Raw genomic sequence first — 12,229 nt, 5'->3', positions numbered from 1 at the left:
TCCTTCCTTCCCTCCTTCCTTCCTTCCCTCCTTCCTTCCTTCCTTCCTTCCTTCCCTCCCTCCCTCCCTCCCTCCTTCCTTCCTTCCCTCCTTCCTTCCTTCCTTCCCTCCCTCCCTCCCTCCTTCCTTCCTTCCTTCCTTCCTTCCTTCCTTCCTTCCTTCCCTCCCTCCTTCCTTCCTTCCTTCCTTCCTTCCTTCCTCCTTTCCTTCCCTCCTTCTTTCTTTCCTTCATTCCTTCCTTTCTCCCTTCCTCCCTCCCTCCTTCCCTCCCTTCCTTCTTTACATTGGCTTTTTTCCTGTGTTTTGTCCTAAAAACATGCAAAGTAACTAATATACTCTCTCTAATTCTGTCTCATGCACGCACACAGAGAAGCAATTTAAGAAAATATGGTATGCATTTTATCCCTTAGGCTCTCACTGTGTAGTTCTCAAAAGCAAAATCGTTCTCTTTCAAAACAACAGTACAGTTTTCACATACATGATGCTGGCACTTCATGGTTCATTTTCTAAATTGTCCCATGAATGTAGCTATTCTCCCAACACATTGCCTTCATACCACTTCATATCAGTTTAATTTCCTGATTTCATGTGTGCCAGGACATGGAGTCCTTGAGGACACAGTATACTTGTTTCATAGAATACTGTTTGGGTTTTTCTGGTGTTTCTTTGTAAGTTAATGCAGACCACACAGCCATGGATGAAACAAACAAAATGTCATCCCTATTCTCATTATGGAGATGGAGACACACTGTGGATGCCTGTATGCCACTAGCAAAGATAGTGACCCATGGTCACGGGTGCCCCCGTTTCCCAGAGCCTAGACCTAGAAACCTTTGTGTTAAAGACCTCCTTGCCTGTCACTGCACAGCTGCTGGTGATTCTCCCACACCAGCTCTCGAAATTCAGTGCTGTGTTTCACATTCAGGAATCTGTGTTCCACATCTCTAACATACAAAAGCAAGCACCCTGTAATGTATCCAAATACCTCAGTCAACACAAGGCTGAACCATAAAGCAAGCTAGCACAGTATTCTGAGGAACATAAAGATTACATCTTCATCTGGGTCTCCCCCCCCCAAATAAATCATATAAGAAAGCCCTACTCAGTCATCTCAGACTAAACAGGGCCCACACAGAATCTGCAGAGAATGCACCAACCTTGGGCACCACCTTGATCTGTCTTGATGTCAGCAGGAATCAAAACAGCGTGTGGGTCTCTCTCTTCTCTCTCTCTCTCTCTCCTCTTCTCTTTCCTCTCTCCCTCTCTTTCTCTCTTTCCTCTCACTTTCATCTTCAATAGCTTTAAATAGGGCCCATCCCTTTGATTCCAGCCTGTGGGCCTGAAGGACCACAGTTCCCTGGCATCTCCTCCTGCCTCCAGTCTTCTCTTTCTTAAACACAAAAGACAGTGTGACTCTTTGACGTATGCTGCTAGGTACTTCTAGTTCTTGAATGTCTATGTGTATGTGTGTGTGTGTGTGTGTGTGTGTGTGTGTGTGTGTGTTGCCCCACCTTCTAGCAATCTTCTCAGTTCACTAGTCCTCAGCCCCTCACTACACTTCAACCACCGGGTTGACTTCCAGACTGCCTGATAAATTGTTGTCCTTTAGTTGGTTTGTTTGGTTTGGTTTGCACATATTGGTGGTATGTGCCAGGCCAAGTGCTCTAACACTGAGCCTCACTCTGAATTCTAGTGTTAGAAATGTTCTAAGTATGTCCCTTGGCTGGTTCTCAACTCTGTCACCTTCAGGTTATCAGATGATAGATCCTAGCATCAGTGATCTGTCATCAGGAATCTAGAACAAAAGGGATTCCTTTCATGGCAAGCCAAAATATGCACAGCACTCATGAATGCAATCTGCCACATTTAAAGGGTGTGCTTTCCCCAACTCTACCAGGGGTTGCTTTGTAGTCAGTTCTGGCATGAGGTACTTCCTGAACACATTGCTGGGGCTTAGACAGCCTTGCAAGTGGGGCGTAGCCTGCAGGAGAGTACTTGCCGCAAAGTGTTGGGCAGAAATGACTGGTTGTTACCACTGAAGCAAACCTCGCCCTGCATCCCTGTGATTCTCCACCCAAAGCAGAACACGGCTCGCTTCTGAGGGCCACCTGGTCCCTTTCAGGGGTTGCTGGAATCCAAGCCAAATCAGGAGCCTCATCGAGAACTTCCTGCTAAAGGCTATTTGGATTCTTTGGCACAAAGTCCTCATGGGATGTCACAGAACCTGCTCAAACTGCCCCTGGAATCTCAGTGCCCACTCTGTGCTGCAGGTCCTGAATGCCCAGCCACTCGTGGACACCCACCCACCGCAGAATTACAGCCACCTCCACCTAAAGTTCAAGAAGTTGAAGGTATGTGTGTACCTCCTCTTCTTGCCACACTCCCAGAATACAAGGTGATGTCAGAGCCCTGGTATATGAGCAGACAAGCACTTTGGCCTTGTGAAAGGCATGTTATCACCTAAAAGGCCAACTGAACTGGTCCTGCCCCAACGGAGCTAGTGATTGTACTTCTATGATATTGCCTCATCACGTCATAGAAGCAGACACAACTCTAGTGCCCCTAGATATAACAGCGCCCATCCAGATAATTTACTAGCATCATTCCTTTAATTTTTTGGCCACTTCTGGATTTGTGTTTCTTGAAGCATAGGCCCTGGGTGAGCGTGAACAATACATAGTCATGTTTGCAGTGATGCCCCCGAGGGAAACTGAAAGTGATGGCAGAAGAGCAGCTGAGCAACCAGCAATCGAGCCAGTTTAAAAGCTGAAAATACCAGCAGTCAGTGGTGGGGTTAGTGGTCCCAACACGCTTAAGGCAAGATGGGAGGAGAGACAGGAGAATTCCCGGATGCTTGAGGGTCAAGTAGTATGGAATATCAAGCAGAAAACAGGAGACCCTGTCTCAAACAAAACAGATGGTGAAGATGAATAGCTGAGGTTGTCCTCTGACCTCCACAGGTCATGCCAAGACATGGACAGACATGTATGCACATGCACACACACACAGAGAAAGTGCAGGGGGTAACCAAAGTATAATTTTTTCTTCCCTCTGGAATCAAATATACACTTCTGAGCAACATAAAATGTCTCTTGAGGTAGTTTCCTCACCAGCATGACCACAACAGGCGACCTAAATGTGCAAGGTAGTGTATCTCCTTGCTATTGCTGCCCATCCCAGTGATTTCACCCCAAAGATATAGTGGTCCCCCCTGTTCTTGTCCCAATGCCCAGTACTGTGGTGTACCTGATGGCTACTGCTGACACCCCAGGGGACCTACAAAGTGTGGCTTTGGAAAGTATGTCTAGAAGAAACTTGTGCTATTGAGGGATCCCTGTGTCCACAGATGGAAAAAGAAAGACTCACCGTCATCGACAGAGACAACTGCCTGCTTCTGCAGAGAGTGGCCTCCGCCATGAAAACCAGGCGACAGACTGATGGACAAAATAACCTCACACAGAGGTAACAGAAGGACTCTTGACATTTGCCTTGGGTAGGCCTGCGTCTACCCAGGGGACAAGGAGCATGGTGACCCAGAGACGAGGCATTCTTTCCTATCACAGGAGCCTCCATCCCCCTGAGTCCAAACCCTCCTTGAGGCTATGGGATATAGCAGGGCACAAGAACGGACCCAGCCACATGCTTGCTGTGTGCCAGGCTCTATCCATAGAGCCTTTCCAATTACCATCCTCACAAGGACCAGGCAAGGTAGAGGCTGTGGTCCTTCTCATTTTGTAGAGGGGAAATTGAGGTATAGTGAAGTTACACAACTTGGCCAAAATTGCCATCACTGTGGAGGGTGCAGGGTATGTCCAAGTTGCAGAGCACCCAACAGCCTTGCAGCATTAGTTCCTTGTCTGGGACAGAGCAAAAGGCTCAGATCTGAGGCCTGGGCAAGAGCATGGCTGCCCTCTTTACGCTGGAATCACTCTCTTAGACATAAGATTTCCCCTAGCTCAGGATTCTGCCTCCCAAGAGGATGAAGGGCGGCAGGCCTTCATGTTCCATGAAACCACCCTATGGATGCTCTCATGAGTCCTTTGTTCTTGCTTCTGCAAAAGAACAGTGCTCTGCCCCTGGTAGCCATCTGTCCAGGGAGATCTCTGCAGCCTTTCCCTTTGAGAGCAGAGTCGTGATGGTGACTGTACAGGGTTCCTGCAATGCAGGCTTTGCTGCAGTTACTCCTGGACTCTCTAACCCTGTATAGTAGTTTCCAGATTTATAACAAACAAAGCCACAGGCAAGCCTCTGGTACAGAGCCGCCCAACTCAGGGAAGAGATAGAGGTGTCATGAATGAGGCTGCTAATTTAGGGAATCCTGTCTGTTTCAAAGACACAGAAAACTAGTAAACAGTATTAATATACCTAGATAGCTTATTAATAAAAAACAAAAGCCAATATTTTGAGAGAAATTATACAGCCAACAATTAGAGATTACTCCTGATTTAACTTTTCTATCTTCATTGAGATACAGTTGGCACTTGGTAACAATATCTTACAGTTAAGATACACAGTTTAATGGGTTTGATATGTCCCACACTGAAACCATCTCCTTAATGAAAATGGAACACACAACCCTTGCTCCCAGTATTTTGGTGCTGGTCAGGAATCCTCATGACAGCCAGGCCCTGGAGGTTGCCCAGGATGTGGTGGGCTCACTGACTGTCTCCATGTTCTGCCAAATGACATTGATTTGTTTTGTTGTTATTTGTTTGTTGGTTGAGACAGGGTTTCTCTGTGTAGTCCTGGCTCTCCTGAAACTCACTAGGTAGATCAGGCTGACCTCAAACTCACAGAGGTCTCCCTGCCTCTGCTCCTGAGTCCTGGGACTAAAGGTGTGCGCCACCACACCTGGGTAGATTGGCATTGCTGAGGGCATCACTGGGTCACCCTGGGGCTGCTGAGTGGTGCCCTCTCATACTGTGCTTGTTCACCGATCGATCATTTATGTGTAAACCACACCAACAGTCTGTACCAGTGTCTGCAGAGACCAAATAGAGAATGCAAACAAGCCACCCACAGAGAGGAGACCCCATGAAGGAAAAGGCGGGACTCCCTGAAAGTACACCCCGCAAAATAAGTGACAAGTATTAAACAGACACAAAACAAAAGTCAACCACTTAAAGGTTCTACAAATTGCCACATACTCATTAGGACACACTTAGGTGTTTTTTTTTTTAAATAATTTAATTTATTTTATTTTATATGCATTAAAATGAAGGTGTCAGATACCTTGGAACTGGTGTTACATACAGTTACAAGCTGCTTTGTGGGTGCTGGGAATTGAACCCGGGTCCTTGGGAAGAACAGACAGTGCTCTTAACCACTGAGCCATCTCTTCAGCCCCACATTTAGGATATTTATTGAAACAAGGAAGGAAGCTAAAGTATTTGAACTGTGCCCACCCCAAGCTGGCCCATGCAAGACCCACCTTAGAAGTTGGAGCTGAGGCTGGTTCTGCCTGGAATAATCTTTCTAATATATGTGCCTGTAGCTGGTTTGAAGCACTTACTGTAGACTAGACTCCTCAGGCCTCTGCCTGCCTGCCATGCTTCTCCTCATGGGCACTGGGCCTTCCTCCTCTTCTTGTTGTCAACCCTCCTCTCCTTTTGAGGCTCTGTTCAGCATTGCCTCCTGGCTGCCAGCTCAACTCTCCCTTAAGGGCATCTTTACCTTGTGAGCTCAGTGTCCATTCTCTCAGTGGCTAGATAACATCCTAGTACAGGAACAGGGAGGAATGGTTTGTTGAATGTTCCTTAATGGAAAGCAAACAAAAGCCCTGATATTAACGAGCACCTACCAAGCTCGATGATACAAAGGCTCCCTTTGTAAACGCAGAATAAGTTTTCTTTTCCCTAACTCTTGGCATATGAAAGAATATGTGTATTTCTTTCTGGAGTCTAAACAGGAAGACAAGAGAACAGGCACTTATGAAAGCACAGAAACAAAATAAAGTCATTCCAGAGAGAAACAGAAGCACAGAGCCCTGGAATGGAGCAGAAAGATGGCGGGAGGACTGGGCAGCCATGGCCAGACGTCCCTGCAAACGCAGACACCTGGAGAAAAGGTACCAGTAGTCCTTTCTTGTTGTAAATATACAGCTCTCTAAAATTCTGTACTTCATCAGATTCATCACACACCTATTCACTGATTCTTGGCTGTTCAGAGCCTTTGGTATATTTGTCAATGAGTAAATGCCTCAAGTCACAGAAGTCATAGTGAAGCCTGAAGAACTCTCCCCTGAAGAATTCACCCGTCTTCCCTCCCAAACTTACAAGGAGATAAAAATGAGTTTGTTCAGGAGCCGAGAAGAGTTTGGTGAAAATAGAAACTTGAGCAGATCATATTCAACAAACCTTATTATGATACAATGTGACTACCTGGATTAGCTGCTCTACTCAGAATCCAGGAAAAAAATCTACAACTTGGAAGAATTTGACAGAAAACTTATACTTTAAACCCTTCCTCTTTGTTTAACCTAAATCACTGGCAAATTCATCATTCTGAATGAAGGACAATTTAATTCTGTCATCATTATTCTTACAAATGTCTCATGAATCAAAGTAATTAAGAGTTTTTAATTATAACTCACTGTTGTTATGCATGATGCTGTTTGGGGTGTGTGTGTATTTATTTATTTTTAATTTATTTTTTATTGATTACAGTTTGTTCACTTTGTACCCCAGCTATAGCCCCCTCCCTCCACCCCTCCCGATCCCATTCTCCCCCCATCTCCTCCCATGCCCCTCCCCCAGTTTACTGATAGGGGAGGTCCTCCTCCCCTTCCCTCTGACCCTAGTCTAGCAGGTCTCATCAGGACTGTCTGCATTGTCTTCCTCTGTGGCCTGGTAAGGCTGCTCCCCCCTTCAGGAGGACATGATCAAAAAAAGAACCAGCCACTGAGTTCATGTCAGAGACAGCTCCTGTTCCCATTACTAGTGAACCCACTTGGAGACTGAGCTGCCATGGGCTACATAATAGTAAGTATTCTAGGACATAAAAGGTGTACAGATCAAGACCCAGCCCCAAGGTTCCATCCCATAGACACCCCTCATAGTGGCTTTTTAATCCCTACTGCCCCCATAAGCACTGTACTTGGCTCTTACATTATTTCTGAGCATATGGCCTTCCTATTATTTGCCTGGATATTTCTTCTAGCTTCCTGAAATGCTAGGACATTTTATACATTTTCAAAATGTATAATATTATAATTGTAAAAAATATTATACATTTTCAAAATGTATAATAAGAAGTAGTTACTAAGTAGAAAAGCACTAGGAAAATTCAGTTTGCTTTACATTGAAAACTTGGACATTCTGTTTCAAACCTTGATTTTAATTACAGAGCATTAGCACTTGCTATTGTAGAAAATAAGGCATTGACAGTAGAGAGTGCTTGATTATGATTATTAAGCAGTGTCCCCACTCAGCTATCATAGATGTGACTGCTGGGACCATTTATGCATATTTTTATTTATTTGTGTATTTATTTGTTCACACAAACATGTTTTCTGTAAATTGCTCATTTCATTCAATCCCATTTCATAGAAATCATTCAAAGCCATTCCATAAAGGTCTTTTCTATCCCCTCTCTTGTCAGTTGGTATTTTTGAAATATATATGTCTTAATTTATTTATAGAGTCTCCAAGTTATAAAAAAATTTATTTTTCATTAGTCTACGTGAAACTGTGGTGATCACCATAGCACATATACATTTGCAACTTTTATTTCTAGATGTGAAATCGTTAAGTTGAAATATGGGTTCAGTAGACAACACTAAACTTACTTTCTAGAACATTCTGGGATCTGCCCTTCATTGTGGAGTCAGGGCATCGTCTTTCTAACATTCTTGTCAACATTGGATGACACGTATTTTAAGATTTTCGACTATGAATTTCTGTTCATATTTTTCCTCTATTTCCCCGTGAGCATTTCTTTTAGCTATTATCAGTATTTCAGTATTATCAGTATTTACTTTTTTCTATTGCTATTGTCACAAGTGTTCTTTCTCCCATACTTAACTTTTCCCCTAGGCTTATATATTTAATAGCAAAATATGCCAAATTTTTTCTCTATGGCCTCTCTTTAGTATGACAGTGTTCTTTTGTAGTTTTCTCAAGTCTATAATGAAAGTGGAATTTTTATGCATTGTGTAAGTTAGTTATCAATGTTTTGTTTTTTTAAACAAAGAAATTCACTGTTGTCTGGGCTGGTCTTGAACTCAAATCCTTCTGCCTCGGCCTCCCATTTGCTAAGATTACAGGCATGCATACCCTGCCTTGCTTCAAAGTTCATTTTTTTCATTTTTTCTGAATATATTGGAAGTTTTTTTTGTTTTTTGTTGTTTTTTTTTTTTAAAGTATTGCTTCCTCTGCCGACCCTGTGTTTATGTCATGTTGCTAACGTTTCTGTACTGGTTTTATCTAAGATAACCATTAAGGACAAAGATGAATTTTGGTTTTTAGTCAAGTCCAGAATACTGTTTGCTCTCATTTCTGATTCTTCTGTTGGTTTATGTTTTGTTATTCTCCCATTCCTTTCATTATGTTGATTTTAGGTAGTTACTTTTTGTTTCCCAGTGAGAATGTCTAGAGAAGGTGTGGAAGTAATGTCCATTCAATCTCGGAATGCTTGCTCTCCCCACTTTATGTAAAAGGAAGTGGTAAGGCTGATGGGTAAGGCAGGAGCTGAAAAACACAGGGAAACTCTTCTGCTTGGGAGCAGCTACCACCCACAATCCACACTTCACATAGGGTGTTGCCAGCTCGGCTCATGGGCAAGTATGGCCTTACAGTGGCTTCTGGGGCCAGCTTCTTCAGGGCAACCCCCACCTCCTCTCAGCAATCAGCTCTGGAGCTATGGGTGCTTTGTCAGTGGCTCCAGACTTTTCCTCTCCATGAAAGACAGGAAACAGCTGTGCTGTGGTTGGGAGGCAGCTTCCTGCCAGGAGCCTTTCAGTGTATCTTATGCATTTCCAGAACCTTCCATGTGTGTCCATGGGAGAGTAGGGGATGCAGGGTACTAGGGCTACACGGGTGCTGGAATGCTGTGCTCTCAGGTGACTTAGACTATTGTTTGGTTTTTGTTTTGTTTTGTTTGAGACAGGGGCTTATCCTGTAGCCCTGGCTGTCCTGGAACTTGGTATGTAGACCAGGCTAGCTTTGAATTCACAGAGATCTGCCTGCCTCTGTTTCTCAAACGCTGGGATTAAAGGCATGTGCTACTATCTCTGATAAGAGTCCCAGCCTTTTATAGTATTACGGGGTCCGCTTAAATCCAGCATAACTCAAATACTAGATCTATACAGATGACAGCATTTTATTGTAATCAAGCTGCTACTGGGTGATCAGGGCTGCAGAGCAGGCTCAGGAGCTGAACTGCAATCTTGAAGGGATGTATATTAAATATGCACAGCATATTTAAAGGGTGAAACCATAAAGTGAGGGGGAGCAGGGTGGCCTGTAGCATTGTCCACTCATAGTTTGACGTAAGGGGTTGAGCATGAGAGTTTCCACCAGTCAGGATAGGAGTTAGTTGCCGGGCCTGAGAACATGAACTTATTTTGACGCTGCCAGCAAGATGGAGAAGTTGTCCTTGAGATGGCTGTTCAGCTATTGGGAGGTCCCCAGATCTTCTAGGGCCTGGGACCTTGAACTTAGTTTCTCCCTATGATTAAATGGAGTCTGAAAACAAAATGGCAATAGAAGCCTGGAAGGCAGCCAGCTGGCTGGCCGGCTTGATGTGGAACCTTTACCTTCCCTGTACAGACTGGATTTATCATGAGACCCTCATAGGCACGCAGGACCACCCTCTCCTAGCCACTGCAGCTGCTCCCCACACAGAGCTGCTTGCTTCCAAACTCTACTAAGAGCAAACACTGTGCTGTTAGGAGACTATCATGAGTTCATCACCTAAACTATTGACCTTCTTAGTGCTTCCTGGGGCCTATGTCAGTGGAAACACGTGGCCTCTACAATCCACACACAGACACCAGAAAACAAACAAACCAAGCCACAAGTGAGCCTCACAATGAGAAAACTGAATAAATGAACCACCCTGAACGCATGCTCCAAGCTCTCCAAGACAGCGCCACAGTCCCCAGCACACTCAGAAAACACAGACAGACCTCATCTCCTGTACCCATGTCAGGATTCAGTGAATAGTACTTGCAAAGGGCTGTAAGGCTCCTGACCCTGGAAACAATGAGCTTTAGTTTCTGTCCTTCATCACCACATCTTCTACCATACGCAGTCAAAAATCTGGGCTTCAGGTGACACCTTGAAACCAGCAGTCAGTTTGCTGATGTGGTTAAGAAGAGAGCCCACAATAAAATTAAAAAGCAGAAGTTACTTGATCATTTGAGTACACATACATCCAAGGAAGATACACAAATGACCAATAGGCACACGAAAGGACATCCAATGCTGTCGGGGAGGTGGGAACCAATACCTTAGTGAGATAGCCCTTCATGCTCACTAAGCTGGCCGGGAAGGCAGATGACAGTGTGGTGTGTGTGTGTGTGTGTGTGTGTGTGTGTGTGGAGTGTGGAGGGGCTGGGAAGTGAACCGGTGATACATTTACTATGAAAACACTTTGCTGATTCCTCTACAAATTAGACAGCAAATCCACACCTAAGTAGAGAAGAGAATCGAAACTACAAATACAGGTGATTATACACACCCCTGTGTCTGGATCAGCATCATTAACCATAGCCAGGTGTCCATGAACTGATGAGTGGATAGACAAAAAGAGGTATATCTCACCAATGGAATATTATTCCACCATTAAAAAAGCATTAAAAGCATGTATTGCTATATCGTGGATGAAGCTTAAAGATGTCGGTGAAAGAACTAAATGCAGAATGCCACATGTATGAAATGCCCAGACAGGCAAATCCTAGTGATAAAAAGACTAGTGATTATTAGAACTTGAAAGGGAGAGTTGGGGAAAAATTGTTAAGGAATATGGTTTGGGAAGAGTTGGTGATTAAAATGTTCTCAAATTAAACTGTAATTATAAGTTGTAAATGCATTAATATCGCCAAACCACCCAAATATTTACTTTAAAAGGTACTTTTTATAATATAGAATTACTGTTTCAGTCAAATCATTTATATATATATATATATATCTGAGCCAGCACGCTGGCAAACACTGGGAGGTAGAGGGCAGTAGGATTTGGAATTCTAGATTAAACTCAACAACATAGGAAGTTCAAGGCCAGCCTGGGCTATGTGAGACCCTTTCTCAAAGAAAACAAAACTTCAGACACAGCAACAAAAGATCATCTAGTGCATTCTAAAAAATTGTCAAGTGAGGTGCTCCATCTTGCACACCTCATCTTGTACACCTCATCTTGCACATCTAGAGAACTGGCATGTTTTTCTGTTCGTGGCTAAGGAACATGACTGTTGCAACATTTTTTGTCCCACAGGAGCTGAAATTGATGCCCAGCAAGGGCACAGCCTCGTCAGGATGCCCAACCTGAAGTAGATGGGGTGAGGATTCAGACCCCAACCACTGAAAAAAGACCAGAGCCCAGAAGCACTGATGGGGCTTTCCTGTGCTTTCCTTGGGGTGGGGGTGGGCTGGCTGTGTGTGGGTCTTAGGGCTGTTAGCCTAGCATCTGTGGCCAAGCTGGCTTCATATGCGCCTCCTGGGACAGCTGTGGGAGCTGTGACACAGAACTCTGGGGCTTTGTGGTCACGACCTGCGCCAGATGACACAGCACAGCTATTTACTGTGTTTCTTGGACTGATAGCCAAAAACAAAATATGCAGAGTAACACCGGAAGTTACAGGACTTTGCAATAGACTCTTTTTTCTCTCACTGTTAATACTATTCTGAGTTACTATGAGTTGGGATGGTTGTATGTAATTCCCATAAACAAAACAACAACAACAACAACAAAAACCCTTTGTGACTGTCATTTTACCAAATATGTAAATAAATCAAATTGAAATCCATGACCCAAGAGGTAAGGATCCTTTGGGTCTTACAGAGCAATTAAGGCATGTCTGAGAGTCTGAAATCTGACTATTTTCCCTGTCTTGAGGTAAGATCACATTTAAACTAGTATATAACAATGAGCTCCTAGCCTATCTGCCTCAACTGTAACTTAAAAAAAATCCCCAAATCTCATTGCACACTTTCATCTGCTCATCCAGCGACATCCTGTGAAGGGTCTGGGATCTCAGAAGTCAGGGGGGTGCATGCTCTATGTAAGCTCC

At 44.1% G+C, this 12,229-nt stretch overlaps 1 protein-coding gene across 3 annotated transcripts in view; it reads left to right on the top strand.

The window, feature by feature from the left end:
• Nucleotides 1-12,007, top strand: part of Cfap97d2 (CFAP97 domain containing 2) — a 37,762-nt gene extending 25,755 nt beyond the window's left edge. For 2 of the 3 annotated variants that reach the window (XM_055608460.1, XM_055608459.1), the window contains 5 exons: nt 2,271-2,351; nt 3,347-3,462; nt 5,900-6,067; nt 6,854-6,980; nt 11,434-12,007. In XM_055608460.1, coding sequence (XP_055464435.1) covers nt 2,271-2,351; nt 3,347-3,462; nt 5,900-6,067; nt 6,854-6,959 — 471 coding nt within the window. In that variant the 3' untranslated portion in view covers nt 6,960-6,980; nt 11,434-12,007. The remainder of the gene's footprint in view (nt 1-2,270; nt 2,352-3,346; nt 3,463-5,899; nt 6,068-6,853; nt 6,981-11,433) is intronic. The other variant, XM_055608461.1, reaches the window with a different exon arrangement.
• The last annotated feature ends 222 nt before the right edge of the window (nt 12,008-12,229 follow it).

The sequence above is a fragment of the Psammomys obesus genome, unplaced genomic scaffold, assembly GCF_907164565.1.
Source record: "Psammomys obesus unplaced genomic scaffold, mPsaObe1.curated_primary_1811, whole genome shotgun sequence".
Classification (NCBI taxonomy): domain Eukaryota; kingdom Metazoa; phylum Chordata; class Mammalia; order Rodentia; family Muridae; genus Psammomys; species Psammomys obesus.
The sequence above is the reverse complement of the archived record's forward strand: the minus strand, read 5'-3'. Positions and strand labels throughout refer to the sequence as shown.